Source organism: Microplitis demolitor, chromosome 6, assembly GCF_026212275.2.
Source record: "Microplitis demolitor isolate Queensland-Clemson2020A chromosome 6, iyMicDemo2.1a, whole genome shotgun sequence".
In the NCBI taxonomy this organism is placed as follows: Eukaryota; Metazoa; Arthropoda; class Insecta; order Hymenoptera; family Braconidae; genus Microplitis; species Microplitis demolitor.
The window spans coordinates 67184-89503 of NC_068550.1; the positions used below are offsets into that span (position 1 = coordinate 67184).

The 22320-nt window shown below is 28.5% G+C and overlaps 1 protein-coding gene across 1 annotated transcript; it reads right to left on the reverse strand.

Annotated features, from left to right (window-relative positions):
* Nucleotides 1-70: 70 nt before the first annotated feature.
* On the reverse strand, nt 71-14334 carry LOC103574323 (uncharacterized). Its single transcript, XM_008553740.1, has 7 exons — nt 14117-14334; nt 12785-12991; nt 11338-11686; nt 8285-8488; nt 3049-3385; nt 1238-1465; nt 71-148 (listed from the first exon to the last, which is right to left on the reverse strand). Exons 1-7 carry the CDS (start codon nt 14221-14223, stop codon nt 78-80), a joined length of 1503 nt encoding a protein of 500 aa, XP_008551962.1. The 5' UTR covers nt 14224-14334; the 3' UTR covers nt 71-77.
* Between the last annotated feature and the right edge of the window lie 7986 nt (nt 14335-22320).

Genomic DNA, 22320 nt, shown 5'->3' on the forward strand with positions numbered 1-22320 from the left:
TCAAAAAACAAAAATAAAGTGGTATTAATTTTAAGAATTACTTATAAAACATTTTTTATTATAAGTTTTACCCAACTTCAAAGATCATGAACATCAATTTCTAAAAAAATCAACAACCCTTCATAATCATCATTGTTATCTGCATTATCTGAAATTAAAAATGATCACTATTACTTTCTCTCTACATGGAAAAAAAACTATGAAAACGGTTCCTACAATTCTATGACATTTTTTCCTATACCATCAAAGGAACTACGACCATATATTATGGGGGCAGTTGCTATGATTATAGAAATTTATCACATAATTATCGGAGTAGTTCGTATACTTATGGGAATGCTACCTATAACATTATAGGAATGGTTCCTATAAAATTATAGACATGATTCCTATTATATATGGGAATAAACCCCATATATTCTTGGAATCATTCCCCTAATATTTTAGGAATGGTTCTCATAATGCTATTGAAATAGTTCCCATACTATTATACAAACTATTCGTATAATATTATGGGAATGGTTCCTATATTATCATAAAAATATAAAATTAGACAAAAATGTGGGAGTCACTTCAATAACACACAGAAATATTAATAAATAAAAAATTTAAAAAATTCGTATTTGACAAAAACATTGCAACTTTCAACAACAATTTTTTATCAGTTACAACATTAAAAAAAATACAAATTTTCGGAAAAAAAAATTTTAATTTAAAAAAATCTCAAATTTTCAAAAAATCTCAAATATTGAATATTGTTTATTCATTCGTGCATGAAAAATATCCTTGTATAAAAAGGGTTCCCTGCTTATAACATCCGATAGATTCTTATAGCTGTATGTATAAGGCCCTATACTTAACTATAGCACTTCTAATAGAACTCATTCATTCTTATAAAGTCTCTATGGGAATTTATGAGACTCTTTTGGATTATATGATATTTTCTGAACAGGGTTATTATAAGCTTTAATTTAGTGTTTTAATACAAATTTACCGTTGGAACAGCCTCATTTCAATCTTTCCATATCATGCGAGAAATTTCTCTACTATTCTGTGAATAAATATTTTTATGCTATCATGGGAACTATTCTTACATACTATTGGAACCATCCCTATAATAATATGGGAATAATTCCTATACCATTATGGAAACTATTCCAATAATGCATAGGAAAATTTCACATAATTTTCTTTCCGTGTACATTATTTATGAATGCAGATTCTTTTTCTACTTTACCTGCAAGAATTATGTAATGATTAGATCGGAAAGCATTAGAAACATCGCTTGCACAGGCTAAGAAGTTGGGTAAGTCTAATGCTCCCGAATCATACAAATCCCACATTTTTTTAATTTTTGACTCATGATACACTTCTTCAGGCGATTGGCGTTGTCTGGTTATTTCTTCACCATTATTTAAAGATTCGAACTCAGTTCGTGTCACTGCCTGGAGGTTCTTAAGTTTTTCTGTGATTATAAATATGAAAATTAATGCGACAGCCTAAAGTTATTTTATATTGTAGCTTTATTTGCATATTTTGCATAGAAATATCTTTTGATAATCAAAGCCTACATTAAATGTATTATTGTCTTATAAGTATATAATTACTAATGCTTATATTTTTATTAACAAAGTTTACATGAAACTAATATGTATTTTCAAAATCATAACAGATTAAAAAAAATTTTAGCATTAAGAATTAAAAAAAGTGCAATTGAGATATAAAAAAAATCTACGATAATGATTACAGCTATATAATGATTATAATCTAACTATGATGATCCGTGTTTTTAATGTGTAATTCAGCGAATATGATAAAATACTAAAACATAAGTTTGGCACACACACACAATGTATATAATATATAACTAATTATTTGGGCAGCTGCATTTATGCATTGTATGTGTACTAGGGTGCTTCGTTTCCGGTGAAAGTATTTTTTTCGTTGCTCATCAAGCTAAATATTGTTTTTTATGCTGAAACGAAAATTTCTGCCTAGTTTGAGCTCTTAATTCCAATCCTAAGTACTTTCCATTTTATTTCAAAGATTTCCCATTTAAAGTGCGTAAATTGAATTTCTCTTTCTTTACTTTCTAATACTCAGCTGCGTTTTATGATATCAACGCGGTTTTGATCGCAAATTGTAGGGCATTTGGTGTTCTTCAAAAGTGCCTATAATTACTTAGCTGTAATTCCAGCTATTTCACTTGCGTCCGTGGCGGAAGTCATTTTTCCTATGAAATTGATCTTTATTGGCTTGCAGAACATGAACCAATGAAAGTACACTAAAAATGTTAATGGGAATTTTATCGGAAATTTCATTCCCTTCAAAAAAATTCCTATTAGTCAAGGTGCTGAAGTCCATAGTTTCCGAGTTATAGTAATTTTAATAATTTGAAAAACATAATATCAATTGTAATTTTTTTTTTTTATATTCTATTTTTCAAATTATTTAAATTACTATAACTCGGTAACTATGGACTTCAGCGACTTGATTAATAGGAATTTTTTTGAAGGGAATAAAATTTCCTATAAAATTCCCATTAACATTTTTAGTGTACTTTCATTGGTTCACGTTCTGCAAGCCAATAACGATCAATTTCATAGGAAAAATAACTTCCGCAGCGGACACAAGTGAAACAGCTGGAATTACAGCTAAGTAATTATAGGCACTTTTGAAGAACACCAAATGCCCTACAATTTGCGACCAAAACTGCGCTGATATTATAAAACGCAGCTGAGTATTAGAAAGTAAAGAAAAAGTTATTTAATTTACGTGTACTTTAAATGGGAAATCTTGGAAAACAAATGGAAAGTACTTAGGATTGGAATTAAGAACTCAAACTAGGCAGAAATTTTCGTTTCAGCATAAAAAACAATATTTTGCTTGATGAGCAACGAAAAAAATACTTTCACCGGAAACAAAGCACCCTAATGTATACTAAATTTAGTAAAATAATTGAATGTCATAGATCATTTTTTTTGCTCTATTCATTTATTTCATTACTTTTCGATATTCAAGAAATCAAATAATTTCTTCTATTCGTACCAGTAAAATCCCATATTGTAGGATGATCTCCGAACCGTAGAGTGGTTTTTTTGTTGTACGATTCTGTGACATTGTTAGTACGATGCAGCAAATTAAAAACACTCCACATCGTAGGTGGAGTTCTTATAATCCACTCATCATAAAAATATGTAAGGAATGGTTGTAAAATCATTTTAATTCCATCAGGGATATTATTTATTAACCATTGATATCCGCGTACAATATCATCGGCTGGCAGCAATGCTAGTCCCATAAATTTACGCATAATAATTTGCCCATACTTCCAAGTACTTATTAGTCCCAATATTCCAAGTTTTTTTAATTTCTTTATCAGCGCCTGTTAAAAAAAAAATTTAATATATATAGTATAAAGAAAATATAACAATAATATATATATATATATATATATATATATATATATATATATTAGGGTGGCGCAAAAAAACCAACTATTTTCTTTTTTTCGATCTCGCATGAAAATTTTTTGGCTTGAGATGTTTTGAGAAGCCTCTCCAAAAATCAGCTCGATACTAAATTTTCAAGAGGTCGCTCACGAATTTTGACAATTTCAAAAATGATTGAAATTCGGATTTTTGATTTCTGAATTTTTTCTTTCTCGCGGCAGCAATAGTTTATATTTGTGAAATTTAACTGATAATTTGTAACTAAGAGTTTAAATTAGTTTGTGTATTTTTTTATAACTCAATTATTGTCATTTCAGTGAAATATAACTTTTGCATAACCAAAAATATACAAAATAGTTTTAAACAATAAAATTTGGTAAGTTTTGAATAAGCGAAAAAACCAACGAATTGAATTGAAAAATAAAAAAGTATGTAAATAATTTGTTATTTCTTGGGTTATATTTTCATTCATTATGATGCAAATTGGTGGTGAAAAAATCGAGAAGCTTTATTATTAAAATTCAAGGGTCGCTCAAAAACGTCCAAAAGACAGCACTCGGAAACATTCAAAATTCTTGAGCGAGGTTTAAATATTTAAATTTTGGACTTAAATTTCCAGCGTAGTCATGATTTCACAAATATAAACTATTGCTGCTAGGAGAAAGAAAAAAATTTGAAATAAACAATTCGAGTTACGATCATTTTTGATATTTTCAAAATTCGTGAGTGACCTCTTGAAAATTTGTTATCGAGCTGATTTTCGGAGAGGCTTCTTAAAACACCATAAACCAACAAATTTTCATAAGAGACTCAAAGAAAAAATTGTCGGTTTTTTTGCGCCACCCTAATATATATATATGGGTCATTCCATCTCAATCCAACGACATGGCAACGATGACCCTCTTCGATTTATCCGATTTTTTTATATGTTTTCATACATGTCGAAAGAAGCCTTGGGCTAAATTTTTAACTCTTTATCTCCACCCCTTCCAGAGTTATAATTTTTGCTTAAAAAGGATATAACTGACTATAGTTATGATAATCTCACGTAATGGGAGGTCATTTGGTTCGATTTTTAGTTCTCTTTCTAAATGAAAATTTAAAATCCGAAAGAAAAAGTTTTGTAATGCTTTTTCGGCCATTTTTAGTCAAGAAATTAATTTTTCGTTCAATGGGACACTTCTAATTTTTTTCAAAAAAATTCCTAAAATTCTATGTTGAAAGACAAAATTTTTGAGCCGTAAACAAAGATGGGCATCAAATAACTTTTAGTACAAAAAATAGAAAAAAAATTTTTAATCTGTAATTTAAATTTATTTTCTTTCTAAAATCACGTAATTTTTTTAAATAGTCTCAAAATTTTATCTCATGCTAATATCAAATAAGTACTACCGATAATAACGTAGTAGAGTTAAGAGTAATAAATGTGAATAATACGATATAACGGTCGATATAATCGAATTTTAATTTAAAAAGATTCAATAAATTGCAAAAGAAGTACTTAACTTATACATTTTCGTGTAAAATAATATATCTCCCACTGGGAAAACTTAGAAGAAAGTAATGTTATGTATTGTGAGACTATCTGGAAATATTCTGCGATCTTAGATGAAAAATAAATCAAAATAACATACAAAAAAAATTGTTTTCTAATTTATTTAACCAGAAGTTGATTGATGCCCATCTTCGCTTTTAGCTCAAAAATTATGTTTTTCAACATAGAATTTTGGGAATTTTTTTGAAAAAAATTAGAAATGTCCCATTGAACAGAAAAACTAATTTTTTTACTAAAAATGGCCAAAAAAGCATTCCAAAATTTTTTTTTCTGATTTAAAATTTTCATTTAGAAAGAGCACTAAAAATTGAACAAAATGACCTCCCATTACGTGAGATTATCATAACTATAGTCAAAGTTATATCCTTTTTAAGCAAAAATTATAACTCCGTAAGGGGTGGAGATAAAGAGTTAAAAATTTAGCTCAAGGCTTCTTTCGACATGTATGAAAACATATCAAAAAATCGGATAAATCGAAGAGGGTCACCGTCGCAATGTCGTTGAATTGAGATGGAATGACCCACATATAAGGATGTTTCCAAAAAACAAACAATTTTTTTTTTTATGGTGTATAAAAATTGAAAGTATAACTAAAAATAAAAATTTTGGTACCAATCCGGGCTCTTTATAATAATATTAAGGTTTGCCTCAATCCATTTTTCCATTTTCCATTTAAATAACACGGGAAAAAAATTTTTTTTTTTAAATTTTCTAGTTCCCAAACTAATCAACGGATTTCAACGCACAGCAATTATTTGTAGGAAATTGAATGCTCTATAAAAAAAGTCACTTATCATTTTTTGATAGATCCCACTGTTTAAAAGTTATTTGACCCCCAAGTCAAATTTATAGTAAATTTTGAGATTTTTTTCATTTTTCCGACGAAACTATTAGTCTTATCAAAAATGTGATTAGAACTTTTTGTAGATAATTTTATTCCTTACAAATTATTACAAATAAAGTTTTTCGAAATTCCGCATTGTTCACAAGTTATTGTTTTTTCAATGTCAAGCTCTTAAAATCAATCAGAAATCTATTCTTTTAAAAGCTTAACATTGAAATGAAAATAACTTGTGAAACAAGCGGAATTTCGAAAAACTTTATTCGTATTAATTTGTAAGGAATAAAATTATCTAAAAAGAGTTCTAATGATATTTTTTTAAAAAATTGATAGTTTCATCGGAAAAGTAAAAAAATCTCAAAATTTACTATAAATTTGACTTGGGGCTTAATTAACTTTTGATCAGTAGAATTTATCAAAAAATGATGATACTTTTTTTGTAGAGCGTTCGATTTCTTACAAAGACATTTATTGTGTATAAAAATCTGTTCATTACTTTGGGAGCTAGAAAATTCTAAAAAAAAAAAAAAATTTGTTTTCCCGTGTTATTTAAATAGAACATAGAAAAATGAATTGAAGCAAACCTTAATATCATTATTAAGAGCCCGGATTGGTACCAAAATTTTTATTTTTGTTTTTCTTTTAAACACCCTAATATATATATTAGGGCGCTTCGTTAGAAATGACGATTTTTTTTTCACTCCCATTCCAACATTTTGTTGGAAATACCCTCAAAAAAAATTCTCCGAGAGTTTGAGCACTTAATATTAATATTAAGTACTCGACCACAGCGTGTGAAGATTTCCCATTTAAAATACACGTAAACTTGGGTTTTTATTTTTTAAACTTCTATAACTCCGTGGCTTTTTATGATATCATCTCGCCCAAAGTCGAGATTTTCTCAGAATTAAATGTTCTACAAAAATGACCGTTGTCGCGAAGTCGTGACTCATACAGGTGGGGTTGTACGAAACGTTAAACCGAATTTTTTCATAGAATTCTTGTTTTTTCTCTCATTATCTCATGAACAATAAGACCTACAGAAAAATTGAAAATGACAATTTTATAGGAAATTTTATTTCCTACAAAAAACGTGCTTAGCACCGAATCACTCAGATTGATATTTTCTGAGATATTAGTCAAATAAAAAATCAATATTTTCTAAGATTTGATTTGACATTTTATGGGAATTCAATGCTACGTAAACTTTAATAATTAATATCTGTAAGTCTTGTTGTTGAGAAGATAATGAAAGAAAAAACAAGAATTCTATGAAAAAATTCGGTTTAACGTTTCGTACAACCCCACCCGTATGAGTTACGACTTCGCGACAACGGGCACTTTTATAGAATATTTAATTCTGAGAAAATCTCGACTTTGGGCGAGATGATATCATAAAAAGCCACGGAGTTATAGAAGTTTAAAAAATAAAAACCCAAGTTTACGTGTATTTTAAATGGGAAATCTTCACACGCTGTGGCCGAGTACTTAATATTAATATTAAGTGCTGAAACTTTCAGAGAATTTTTTTTGAGGGTATTTCCAACAAAATTTTGGAATGGGAGTGAAAAAAAAAATAGTCGTTTCAAACGAAGCGCCCTAATTTATATATATATATATATATATATATACCTTGTAAATCGATGGACTAAACAGATTAATAGATGAATTCATGTTAAACCAAATTAATATTCATCAGATAAAATTTTTATAAATTTTTATGTACCAAACAATGACAACTTTTTTTTTTTCTATGTAGAACTTCTTTCGATGCAGCTAAAGAGATTGCTGATGTTTGATTATATTATTTCAGAAGTTAAAAATTGATTCTGTTGGAAAATGTTGATTACATTAGTAGCGAACTATAAACAAATGTAATTATAGGAATCATTTTTTCTGTTGCGACGGACTAATGCTTTATATGCTATATTTAAATTTGCGTATTTAAATGTAAATATTTTTATTCAATTACAATTAAGAAAGTAAGTTTAGATAGTATTTTTCGCTCTTTACCAAATAAACTTCACTCCGAACCCATGTGAAGAGTTATGCATGAACTACTTCTGTTTACTTCTATAATTGCAATATTAAAAAAAAATTTTCCCAATAACATTTTCGCAAGATTGTAATAGCATAAATTTCAAATTAATATTAATAATGTGCAAAGTTTTTTATTTCAATTTTAAAAAAAAATTTTAATTCGTAAAAATTATCCATTAGCTTATTTACAAACTAAAATGTCTATATTCGATCTTTTCAAATTTTTTTTTAAGATCAATACAGGTAATTTTTGCGATTTATAAAAAATTTTATGATAATTGTTAAAATCAATATCCATTTTTATAGCCTAATAATTATAATTTGTTTGTTCATAATCTACCCTGCGTTCGGTATAATAAATTAGTTTTATAAATATAAATAAATATTTCAACTCACTTGGCAAAAATGAAAAAAGCAACCACTATGAACTGCTTCAGGGTATATTTCTCTTATCGCAATTTTTAAGCTAGATTCAAAATCTGTCATAACAATATTCGGAGCGATGTGAGGTGCTACATTCGTCTTAAAAAACTCTAATCCCTTAATGTACGCAGCAGCTGATTTTTTACACATGAGCATCCAACACACTGGTAAAGAAACCTGTATTAATTAAATAAATATTCGTCCATAAGTAGATAGCAAATGTCTTAATATTTTATTTTTAATTCAACAAAAAATATCTGAATTCTAAAAAAAGTCTTTAATTACGGAGCAAGATTTATAAAAATTTACTTTTATGGACGATTGTGGAGGCATGAAAGATATAATAAGCATTATAGTTGACTTTTTGTATCAAATAAATAAGTTATTTAGAAGCGAAAGTAATTCTTAACTTTCCGCTAAAAAAAAATTGCAAATTTTCAAAAATTCGGGAAGTTATTGGTTTCGGTCTGATTTTCAAAAATCGAATTTTTATCAGATCTTGACGTTTTGAAGTTCTAGAAAGCTATCCTGACTAATTTCAAGATGATGTCTGAGTGTATGTATGTGTGTACGTACGTACGCATGTATGTAAATGTTCTGTAACTTTTGAACGGATTAACCGATTTTGATCTGCAAGGTGGAATTCAAAGCGGCTTTTTAATTTCTACAAACTATGAAAAAGTGAACTTGATTGGTAGGGTGCGTTCGGAGATATTTTAAAAATAAAATTAAAAAAAAATTTTTTTTTTTTTAATAACTTCTAGTGCTCAATGGATTGATTCCAAAATTTAATCAGCTCTAAAACTTCATAAGTCCCAATCGGTTTATTCGTTCGAGAGACGTAGTTGGTGAAAAAACGGTAAAACGTTTTTTTTCGAAAACAAAGGCATACAAAAGTTTTTTCGAGCTCGAAGAGTTCGAAAATATGTTCAACACGACTTTTTCGTGCTCAATGAGCACGAAAAAAGCGGGAAGTTTCGGGGCTGGCCTGTAGGGTCAACTAATAAACCAATTGTTTTTTTTCGTTCTTTGCTCTCTGTTTAGTTTCATACAGATTCCGATAATATAAATTTTAACGATACAGATAATTTTTTTATTTTTCTATTATTTTGTATATTTATGAAACATTTTTATTGATGGAATCATAGAAGCATGGAGGCCTGCACATACTTTTTAATTTATATTATTTATCACTGTGCATAGGGCTGCACTCACGATCGAGATTATATTGATCTTGTCTCGATCTCGTCTGGACATTAAGACGAGACCAAGACGATACTATAAATGGCAATATCGAGACCAAGACCAAGACCATCAAAAATCTTGCAATGTCTTGACAAGAACCAATACAATACAATAAAGATATGTGAAATAGATTTATTAAGATTTTGTGTTTACACATGACTATAATTCATGTAGTTAATCGTTGTTGTTCACGACAGTGTAATAGAGTTCAATTAAAAAAAAGTTTCAAAAATGATTAAAAAGCTGTTAAATAAAACTTGTGATTTAATTTACTGTTATCATTGTCACTATTATTAAATTTACATATTTTATTGGGAAATATTAAACGGATATTTAAGTTTTGATTTCTGATCTTTTCGCATTAAATAAATCAGAATTTTGTTCTTACGATATACTAGAGGTTCCATAACAAGACGTGTTTAAGCAAGATTTTGGAATAAGTATCTTGAGTAAGACCTCTAATAGCTGCTCATTTACCTGCTGCTATCATTGAACATTATTTATTTAATTATATAGAATTGAAATAATATTTTGAAAATACTATGGAGGCTCGTTTATTTAAAAAAAAAAACAAAGGATTTAATAAAAAATTCAAGACATTTTTTAAAATTATCTCAATTCTAAAATACATACCAATAAAATATCTTTGTGTAATTTATTTTAAATTAATTTGAAAGAAATTCAGGGTAATTCAAGATCAAGACAAGATCTTGACAAGACAATACAAGACGATATAATCAATTGACTGATTTTCGAGATCAATATAAGACTTACATTTCGAGTTCGAGAACAAGACGAGACAGAAAGTGTCAAGATCGAGACAAAATTTTTCCAATCTTGTCTTCTCTCGGCTCGAGTGCAGCCCTAACTGTGCATGAAATAATTGCAAAAAAAAGAAATATTTCTGTCATTTGAAATTTAGAAATTCGGCTATAAGTCTGATCAGGTCACCCTTGTAATTATCTCTTATATTTTAAAGATCTAAACTCCATGTTTCAATTATTTTTTATTATTATTCATGTTTGATATTGCAAATCTATTTTCACTTCAATAGTCGAATGATTTTCTATTTTTTTATAAATTATAACAAATTACAATTAGAAAAATGGTAAATATGTTAAACTCTTAAAAATTTGACGTTGACTGAAAAAAAATTTTTCTATTCATTTTTCAAGGGATTGATTGTGCCCTAGTGGTCCATTTTCTACCACACTTCCTTATTAGCTATTTCTTATCATGCAGTGCTATATTGTAACAGGAAAAACAATAAAATAATTATTTTCTTATAAGGTATACTCATAAAAAATAAAATGATGGATGCATAACAAAGGATAGCATAAATTTATATAACTTTTTTTCTCAGAGGAATATACTTCCCCTATTAAGAAAAATAATTTGAAGTAATTTAAAACAATTTGAATCGACTAATAAACAGATATACACTTAGCCTGGATCAAATCATTTTTCTTAATTAAGATAAGACATTATTTATTTCTACGCGACCAAAATCCTTCTTGAACAATCACGAAAATAAATAACAGTTATTTGAAAAAAAAAATTCCTTTTTTTTTAACAAATTTGGTCTCGAATAGGAACATATTGGAAGCTTCTTCTGATTATAAAATGAATTTTTTGATAAATTCAAAAACAAATGGAAAAGATTACTTTAAATCGAAAGTATTTGGCCTAAAATTTAAATGCCTCTCTTTATGGTAACAATGAAAGTTAATTCTCAAAATTTTTTTTACTTAATTAACAAGATTTATTAAATAATAATGTACCTTGTTATTAATTTGCGCAAGAATTGTAAAAACCTGATAAACTTTCGGTTGCTTCGGTGTTATTTTAAACGTAGCATCCATAAATAAAGTTGAGGTTGTTACCGACATCACAAAATTTAAGTCGTACAACACGGTAACTAAACTATTATCAGCAGAACTTTCAGTTGACACGCTTAGTTGGCCTTGAGAGTAATGTGTTAAGTGAGAGTATTGCGGCATGCTGAGTAACATCGCATAATCTTGTAAACTTTGTGGTTTCCGTGGAAGAAGAGGTCGATTGAGACGACGCCAATTATTCATTACTGGCTGCATGTTCACCCATGTATATTCAACAGCTGCTTCATGATTCCTATAACATGTGCGAAAGGTAACTTTTATACGAAATAAAGTAAAATTTTTAAATTTATAAAAGTAATTATCCATATAAATATTACATAATAAAATGAAAATAATTTGACAAACGGAAATTAATTATCTAAACTTTTTTTTTTAGAAAAGTAAATTTTTTATCTAAAGACACATTAAACAATATACTGCATTTTCATTGATTAGCATGTTATAAAATTTGGAAAGAAGGCAACAACAAATTGTATGAAATAGCTTACATTTGACCCTGATTATGTTTTAAATAGTTGAGTTTATGAAAAAAATTACAATAATTATTCGTTGCAGATGAGTAAATTTGCAACACAAAAACTGCTAAAACATTTGCTGTGCCTCTCGTTTATTGGCACTTTAAGAATTTCCCTCTTTGTTAAGCAATAAAAAGTAGAAAATTGCAACCAAAAAAAAAAAAAAATATATATATATATATATATATATATATATATATATATATATATATATATATATATATGTATATATATATTGAAAAATTGATTGCTTGGCATCCCAAAAAAAAATCTTTGAAGATATTAGCCCTTAATATTACCTTTTATAGAGTTTCTTCATCGCAATTTTGTATTTCCTATTTAAATAACACAGAAAAAAAAAATTATAAGTTTGCAATCATAAACCTCGGCAGTGGCTTTTTATAAATAGAAGTTCAGGGTATTTTTTGTAGAGATTTAAACGCTCTATAAAAAAGTATTTTTTCATTTTTTGATGAACCTTACAAAAAATACCCTGAACTTATATGTACAATAAGTCATTGCCAAGGTATACAATTCCAAACGTATAAAATTTTTTTTTCTCCGTGTTATTTAAAGGGAAAAAGCAAAATTGCGATGAGAAAACTCTAAAAGTTAAGATTAAGGGCTCATATCTTCAAAGGTTTTTTTTGAGATACCAAGCTATTCAATTTTCACTATATAAAGAAAAAAAATTATCAATTTTTTTGACCCACCCTACTATATATATATATATATATATATATATATATATATATATATATATATATACAGACAGAACTTTTATAATTATAGTCGTATGTTTATTAGATTCTTACGTTAAGCATAAATGATCATAGATCAATCGTATTGATCGGTATGGACGTTTGATGGTTTCATTGTATAGATCTTCTTGAAAAGTATAATATAATCCAAGTTTAGGATTACTCTCATGATTATGTTCAACTGATAATTGCGGTCGATTGTTCCAAATTTTACCACAAGCATAGCAAGCTTTGGAATCACGGTCATAACACCTTATGTAACTGAAATATAATTTAAGAATAAGAAGAATTTGATTACAAACATTTGTCTATTATAAAATAAGTTGATACTCTTAGACTAATTATCATTAGAAAAACTTTTACTTTAATTTGAATCTCAGTTATTTATAATAGGGTATATAATATACCTTCAAAATTTTTACGTAATCGTGTACTCAATTCATAATAGATGTACTGATTTATTATACTGTCATTAAAACTTTCAACAAAAAAGTGACATTTAATAAAAAATTTATATGTATATATTATATTTGTGTGTGTGTGTGTTTGGTTTATTTTCGATCGAAAAAAGTCAATAACTAAAATATACGTAGACGATATGTAAATAAAACTAAATAAAAAATATATATTTGCTTACACAAACCAAAATATTGTCATGAATTCTAGCAAAATCAATTATGGCCGCAGATCAATAAATTTATACTTTTGTTTTACCAAATTTTAATGGAATAGGTATAAATATAATTATTACAGATACTTGTTAAATTTGCAGAGATGACAAACTCTGCAAACTTTTATTTTATCTATTTTAAAAAACCTAGTATATAATCTAATGATCTAGAAGTTAGCAGACAATCGACAATTTTCGGTTTTTGTTTTTTCATCAAATCAATTACAAAAATAAAAAATTAAAAGAATGCACTTGTAGAAAATAAAAATAACTACAAGTGCAATTTTTCAAAATATTTTTTTTTTTATAACTTATTATTTGTTTTTAATTTTAAAAATTATTTGACGTTTGCTAACTTCAGGATCATTATAATCTATTATTGGATTAATTAAGTGCGGGTAGTATAAACCGAACTTTTAAATTTTAATTTTTTAATTACGTCTTACATAAATAATTAAGTCACTCGTGTGAAGAAAGTCTTAAAAAAAAAAATTGTTTTTCACTTTTTCTCGGAATCCCCAGAAGTTGCTGTAATAATAATTGATTAATCAATTAAAAAAAGTAAAATTAAAAAATTCGGTTTGTACGGCCCAGCCTTAATACTTCACGTAATGAGCATAACATCTGCAGTAATTTTCGAAGACGATGGAAATAAGTTGTATTCATTATTTTTTTTTTAATAATTATATTTAATGATTCATGTGAATACAACATACCTGATACCATTTTTAATGCGATAAATATTGTATTCGTATCCATCAAAAATTTTCATCGGAAATTTTAATTTTTGTTTTTTACTACGATAAAATATTTTTTTGTCCATTTTGATAAGTCAGACAATAATGAACTGAATACTGTCTTTTGAGAAATAAACTTTACAGAAAACGATGAATTCAAAAGAAAACCCGCCAGAAAATACTCGATACTTTTTAAAGATAAAAATATATATGTCGATGATTATTGCTACTGCCTGCTAGCTCACACTGTGTATACTGGAGCTACAGACTGAGTCCAGTGCAGCCAGAGCCAGATCGCGGACGAAAAGTTCCCCTTCCCAAGCACCGTTTAAGCTGTGAGTGATGCTAAAATGGTGCGAAAGAAGGGGAACTTTTCGTCCGCGATCTGGCTGCACTGCTCAGTAGTCTCACTATATGGTTAGACTGTTGAACTTTTTTTTTTAGTTCACAATTCACCTACCACCGCGTCCACCGTGGTCGGTGAAAGCGACAAGCTAGAAAAAGTGAGCGCTGTTCCACCCCAATGCGAATACGTATGACAGAGATTCCAAACAAAGAAAAAAATGTTTAATTTACATTTTTCGATATTTTCACTAATTTAACAAAAATAAACAAATCTAGGAAATCGATCGAGTTAAAAGCTCTGTCTTTTTCTTATGAGATTAATTTTTTTTAATGATATAGAAAAATATAATAGAACAATCCAGAAAATCGCTGTAGTATAAGAGCTCTCTCTCGGTTTTTTCTCACGAGGAATTTTTGTTTTTTTAATGATCAAGAACAAACAAAAGACCTACAGAATCGTTCTATACACGGAAAAAAGGAACGTATATAAATTGAAAAACGCCGAAATTCATATTCATAATTTTACTTTCTACGGATACATCTAGCCGAGGATTTTTTTTTTTTTTCGAAATTTCAATTTTACCTTCAGCATGCGATAATTAGTCAATAAATTATTTAATTGACAAAAAAAAAAAAAACTCTTCTTCGTTTTGCCTAAATCTAGAAGAGGTTTATTATATACACAATTTTGACCAACAGATTTATTGATATAAATTAAAATATTTTTTTTAATGTCTTTGGAAGAGCATATGAAGTTGAATAATTATCAATATCAAAAAAATTAATATTCCTCTTTTTAATTAATCGGTAATCTAAGTGAGTTTATTTTTATTTTATTTTTTTTTCAAGTGTAGTAAAAAATATCCTTATTTAAATATTAAACTTATTTCAATCTGCATTTAATTTATAATTAAAAGGTAAATTCATAAAATAATTTATTCTACATCTATTTCCGCATATTGATAACCATATACAAATTATTTTTTTTCAATTAATATGTCTTTAAAAAATAAATAATCATAATTTTATCTGAGCAGGTGAAAATAAATAGCATATATTAAAAAAATTAAATAATACTGAAGTTAGCCGAGTTCAATAATTTTTGGACTTTTTTATTAAACAATAAATAATAAAAAAAAAAAAATATTTGAAAAAATTGCACATGTAGAAAATTAAAACAACTACAAGTGCAATTTTTCAAATATTTTCTTTTTATTATTTATCGTTTCAAAAAAAGTCCAAAAATTATTGAACTCGGCTAACTTCAGTATTATTTAATTTTTTTAATATATGCTATTTATTTTCACCTGCTCAGATAAAACTATGATTATTTATTATTTTAAGACGTATTAATTGAAAAAAAATGATTTGTATATGGTTATCAATATGCGGAAATAGATGTAGAATAAATTATTTTATGAATTTACCTTTTAATTATAAATTAAATGCAGATTGAAATAAGTTTAATTTTTAAATAAGGATATTTTTTACTACACTTGAAAAAAAAAAAAAAAATAAAAATAAACTCACTTAGATTACCGATTAATTAAAAAGAGGAATATTAATTTTTTTGATATTGATAATTATTCAACTTCATATGCTCTTCCAAAGACATTAAAAAAAATATTTTAATTTATATCAATAAATCTATTGGTCTAATGATTGAATCCGTCCGAATTTATTGACTCATAGAAAATTTTGAGGGGCCCACTCTGCCCCCCTAACTATAGAATCTTCGACTACCAAGTCCTGGTTTGATAATTTCGGCCTACGAGTTAATTTTTTATCAAATTTGTTCGATTTCGCTAATAATTTTATTTTTATTGGAGTTCAAATAACTGTAAGTAGTAAATATCATGATTTTATATATTATTTTAACATTTCCCGTGCAGGAGCTGCCAGAGTTGAACAATGGGACCCTCCTTAGCTCAGCACTGGAGAACCTAGTTTTGACTCACCTCTATTGGTCCATGCTTGGCTCAAGATTGGGTAGTCAGTCCTGGCCATGCAATGGTAAGCCAGACTTGGGCCAAGACTGGGTGACCTAGCCTTGGCTATTACAATGATTACCCGGGTTTGGGCCAGGACTGGGTAACCTAGCCGTGGCCACTACAATGATTACCCAGGCTTGCGCCAAGACTGGGTAACCTACCCTTGGGCGTTTAATAAATAGATTATATATAAATGTATCAGTTCAACATTAGTAGGTTCGTCCAGTAGCTACCATTCGGGCCTAGCAATCAGAAGGATGGCAGTTTGCGTCCAGAGCCCAGCAGAATTTTCACCGAGTTTTTTTCACATCATTTACCTCCCTTACATAATTTAAACGTTAATGATCATGAACTCTACGAGATTAATAATAGTAAAATTTTTTAATATTAAATTTATTCGTTTCCTGCAAGCCTGAGCCAAGACTGGCTTACAAGCCTGGTCCAAGGTTTTAAAAAGTTGGGCCAAGACTGGGCCCGTGGTACTTTCCTCTCTGGGGAAAAAGAAGTGTATCATAGATGGCCATCAAATTCGGCCCCGTTTAAATATAATTAATAAATTTAGTATAACTATATATGTTTTTTATATATACTTTCGTCACACCAGTCGCGTCAGTGCGAAAAAATTAATCAGATTATTTTTCGGAGCGAAATTTAAATTTCTAGTGTAACTGAAAGAAAAAAAATTTGTCCTTAAAACTTTTATCGTACATTTTTTTTTCTTTTTTTTTATATATATATATTTTCCACGATCAAATGAGCATTAAGAATCGTTCACTTACGGATTTACCATATTTTTTTTATTTCGTCGTCAGTAAATTTTATCGTGAATGCAGTAATGTTTATAATCAATAGAAATTATTATTCAAAATAATAGAGGAGGGTGGGTCCCCTATAATTTTGAGTTCCCCGAATAATTTGGGGGTAAAATGGGTCCCAAACGCTTAGGGGTCCACTTTGCCCCACCCTCCCCTATGTTGTAATTTTGACTTGGAGTTTTGTAAAAGTTCGATTTTTTCTTAACGTTTCGAGATTATTATTCGGATTTTAATTTTTTTTTCAAATTTAGTAAAAATTGTTACATTTTTTTCTCCGTATAACGATATTATTGAGAAAAATACGAATAATACGTTTTATTCACGATGTGGGCGATGCCGAGCTATACAGTAAGCCTGCGACTGCGCAATGAACATTTGAAGTTTATGATAGGAAGGGATTCCTTTCAAGAGCAAGTAAGTCAATGGCGAGAATATACGAAAAGAAAATGGCGATTTTTTCAATTCAAGATTCAAATATTGAAAAACAAAATGAAATTATCATAGAATTATTAAAAATGAATAATTTGCAAACGTTCTTCTGCTTTTCCAAATGTTTGTTTCTTTCGATAGAAACAAAACTATAATCTAAATAACAAAAATTGTCTGAAAAATAAAGAAAATACAACGTCGTAATCTTAAGAAAGCAAGAGCTCTCACACGGAAAAAAAATATTGCGCTTATCGCTCACCAACGGAGAGCGACGGTTGTATCGTGATTAGAACTAAATCGTTTCTTGATTTTCACGATAATAAATACCGATTTGCTAGATACGTAAGATCGTTATATCAGCTATTTGAGTTATTGCTACTAACACAATCTATATACCGATATGAATGATACACTACATACTTATTATAATGATCCTACGGATTGTGAATATACTTAAATGTATAGTGATCGTCAGTTAACGTATCCATATCGTACCAAAACGGATCGTGATTATCGCGATTTACTTCTCAAGCGCCACCACTCATAATATCGTTAACGAAATGATTTAAAAGATAGTTATTATAACAAAACGGATCGCTACTATACCAAAACGATCTTATGATTTCGGAATCCGCCTTGATCACGATAATCACAATCCGATAGACCAAGGCTTTCTGTATACAGTGTATAACCAATCGAGGAGAGTGAATATCATGATACCGTTGAGTGGTGAGCGCTATATTTTTTTTTCCGTGCACTACGACGGTTTACCGGCATCCCTCGTAAAAAAAAATATTGACAACAGAGCCAATTTTGGCACAATACTGGGTTATCCAGACTCGGCCTCAAAAGGTTGGTCCGAGATCCGACCAATAGTTAAGTGACCAGCCTTGTTTTGCCAGTCTTGGGACAAGGTTCAATCGATACTCAAGCGACAAGCCTTGATTTACCAGTCTAAATAACAAATGGTATTCAAAAACCTCTGGCTTCTGTGTACAGCGTAACAGCCTAGTGGATAAGACACTTGCTTTAAGGGGGGGGCTAATTCATGAAAAAAACGCTTTTTTTATGTTTTTTTTAGTCGTATGGATTGAGCTAAACTATTATTAAAACCTCCCCCAAAGTTCCCTGATTATTTTTTTTTTTTTTCATTTTTTCATTTTTTAATGGTCATTTAAAGTAAAAACTGTTGTTTTTTACGAAAATTTGTGCCGTTTTGGAGGTGAAAAACCCTCTTGATGTAAACAAAAATTCTAAAACTCAATGTTGGGGGAAAGGATATTATACGTAGAAAGTGTGTACCAAGTTTGAAATAAATCGACAATGTTGTTTTTAAATAGCAGTGAGCACAGTCCGCGAGCACTGCTATTAAAATTTTCGTAAAAAATAGTAGTTTTTATTTTAAATGACCATTAAAAAATGAAAAAATGAAAAAAAAAATAATCAGGGAACTTCGGGGGGGGGGGGGGGGGGGTTTAATAATGCTCTGACTAAATTCCAATGGTTTTTTATTTCAGATAATTTCCAGCTGAGATACACGGCTCACCGCAAATCATCTTTTTTTAAAGACGGTCTGGGAAAAGCTCTGTCACTGGCTTATTTGCGGATACTTTTGCATAAAAAAATTACCTAATAATGTTGTTGAATATATACTGAATAATGTTCAAAAGGTTTCAATAGTTTAGCTCAATCCATACAACTAAAAAAAAATCATAAAAAAAGCGTTTTTTTTTCATGATTTGGCCCTCTCCCCCCAAAAAAAAAAAAATGACTTGAAAATAAAACAACGTCGTATAAAAAACTACGAGCTCATCTTCAATCATTCACTGGCTCTGTCTTTTTTTTTTTTTTTTTTTTCTAATAAAATATAAAAAAAATATAAAAAATCAAAGAACGCCGTGTGATTGTCTGAGAGCTCATCCAGCGATTCTCTGGCTTGCACATTTTTTTTTCATCTTCTAAGAAAACGAAACCGATTATTAAAAAAAAAAAAAAAAAAACGTCGTAAGAGTCTGAGAGGTTATCACAACCGTTCTCTGAACTTGGCTATTATTTTATTTTCTAATAAAAAAATAAAACAAGTTTTTTAAAACAAAAAAAATAAACTGACTTAAAAATAAAACAACGTCGTATAAAAAACTACGAGCTCATCTTCAATCATTCTCTGGCTCTGGCTTTCTATTTTTTTTTTTTTGTTCTTGTAAGGGAACAAAATCAATTATAATAATAAAAAAAAAAAAAAAGAAAATTGTTTTAATAATAAAACAACGTCGTATGGAAGACTAAAAACTCATCCAACAACCGTTCTCTGATATGGCCGCATCAAATCTCTTTGTCTCTAAAAAAAAGAAAAAAAAAACAAATAAAATCTGTCTTGAAAATAAAACAATGTCATATGAAATACTGACAGCTCATACCCATCGTCGCTTTCTGAACAAATCATATTCTCTAAGTAAATTATAAATCTTTTCTAAGTAAATACAAAAAAAAAACAAATTTAAAAGAAATAAATAAATTATTTTCGTAAGAAAGTGAGACCTTGAAAATAAAAATTATAAACAATAATTTCTATTTACTCGTTCAGATGTTTATCGTACGTATTAACTGTGGCCATGCGTGACCTCGTTCCCCACTCCTCATTCGTGGCAGCAACCCCCTATTCTTCTCTTAACTCTAGTTTGCTGTTAATTAACTATAGTGGCGGGTACGAGGAAGGGGTAGAATCTAGAACATACGTTATGAATAGTGCAGCCAGATCGTGCGATGTTCACCCCCTCCTGCCATTACACTCCATGGCTGCTCTGGATTTACAGTATTACCCCGCGTTATTCTTAACTAGCTCTTCAAAGTGAAGCCATCGAGTGTCAACGATATCTGCAGTACGAGTTCCAAGATTACGTAAATTCATTATTAATTACAAACATTTAATTGTTAATTCCTAATATTGTAGTTTTTATATTCAAATACAATTAGAATTATTATTATTACTTAAGATTTTTTATAAGTCGAAGATGAGTGATCAAGCCGCATTAGTAAGAAACCGACGACGACGTCGTCCTGCACGCAGTGCTATTATATCCTTACCGGATCGAGTGATAGATGGATACCAGTATCGCTACGGTGGAACTTTGAAAAACGGGAATCAGTATGTATATTTTATTTAATCTTTTAAATAATAATACAAAAAAAAATTTTAAAGAACTGTAATGGTTTCTTTGTAATTGATAGAACTTTTTTTTTATTTAAAAATTTTTAGAAATGTCTGGAATGAGAGATTACTATAAGTTACCAGACACCTGACGTTTTTATTATTTGGGCGAACATATTTTGATTCCAATAAGACTTAGACAGTTTAAAAAAACGAATTTTTTTTTTTTTTTGGTTATTGCATAATTTTTTCTTGCCGATATTTAAACGATAACTTAACAAATAAAATAGTAGACAGGTTTTCCAAGTTCACACTTTGGGCCATATTTCTTTTTGTTGATTAAACTTTATTTATCGACTGATTATAAATAAAGATTTTAACAAATAAGAAAAAAATAATTTCTCTTTTAAAAAATTTTAAATCCACTTAGTGAATCAAAAATTTATATTCGTATAGTAATTAGAAAAATAGGAATGATCACTTTTTTAAATTTTAAAATTCTTTTTTTTTCTTTATTTGTAATAATATATTGCAAGCAATAGGAAAGCTAATTAAATTTAATAAAAAAAAAGAAATTTCTTTCATCAAGCTTGAACTTAGAGAATAGTCGAGAAATATAATGCAAATTTACAATAATTAGCAGCGTTATTATCGTTGTTTCATTTCTGATTTTTATAAAATGTACTTTTCTTTCATATTGTTTGCAATGTGTTATAAATTACGATAATATGAAAAACAAGATGAGTATTTACATTTTAAAAAATTACAGATTCTTTTTTTTTTATGTAAATTTTGGGAATCAAAAATATTTGTTTGATCAAAAATGTAAATTTTTTATTAAAAAAATAATTTTTCTCTATAATTATTCGACAATGAATTAAGCTTAATAATTAAGTAAAAATAAGTGCTTTACAATAATAAATGTAGCGCATGTTTTTGATTGAATAAATTTAGTTTGTTGAAAATTGGAAATGCTTGGCTCAAATAAAAAAAAAAAATATGCATACAAAATATTTAAACAAAATCCGAAAAAAAAAAAAAAGAAATCGTATAAAATGGGACTAGAGAGTTAAATTTAAATAATGTTCTTTTGTATTGAAGTTAATAAGACTATTATAAAATATAACGTACAGAAGATTTTGACCTGAAAATTAAGAAAAAAAAATATGTACTCACATAATAATGAGTTAATTGTAAATCATTAGTTCATGTTTTTTAGTCAAAATATGATTGTGGAAAAACTGTTTATAATTTTATTTGTCTAATTGCTGCTTAAATATCAGTAATTGGAACCACGGTGGTGAAATGGCACAAAGCCATCGTGAAATCACGGTGGATACACCGCGTAATCACAATGGAAACCCCGTGGTAAAATGGCACAAACCCACCGTGTGCCTACCGTAGATCGACGGTGTTTACACTTCCACGGTGTTTTCACCGTGATTCAAATCCGCC

Coding starts and splice junctions, on each gene's coding strand:
- LOC103574323 (XM_008553740.1), bottom strand. CDS start 14,223: ATGGACAAAAAAATATTTTATCGTAGTAAAAAACAAAAATTAAAATTT. Junction 3,386..8,284: donor GCTTTTTTCATTTTTGCCAA/GTGAGTTGAAAT, acceptor TTTTTTTAACAG/GCGCTGATAAAGAAATTAAA. Junction 1,466..3,048: donor TACAATATGGGATTTTACTG/GTACGAATAGAA, acceptor TTATAATCACAG/AAAAACTTAAGAACCTCCAG.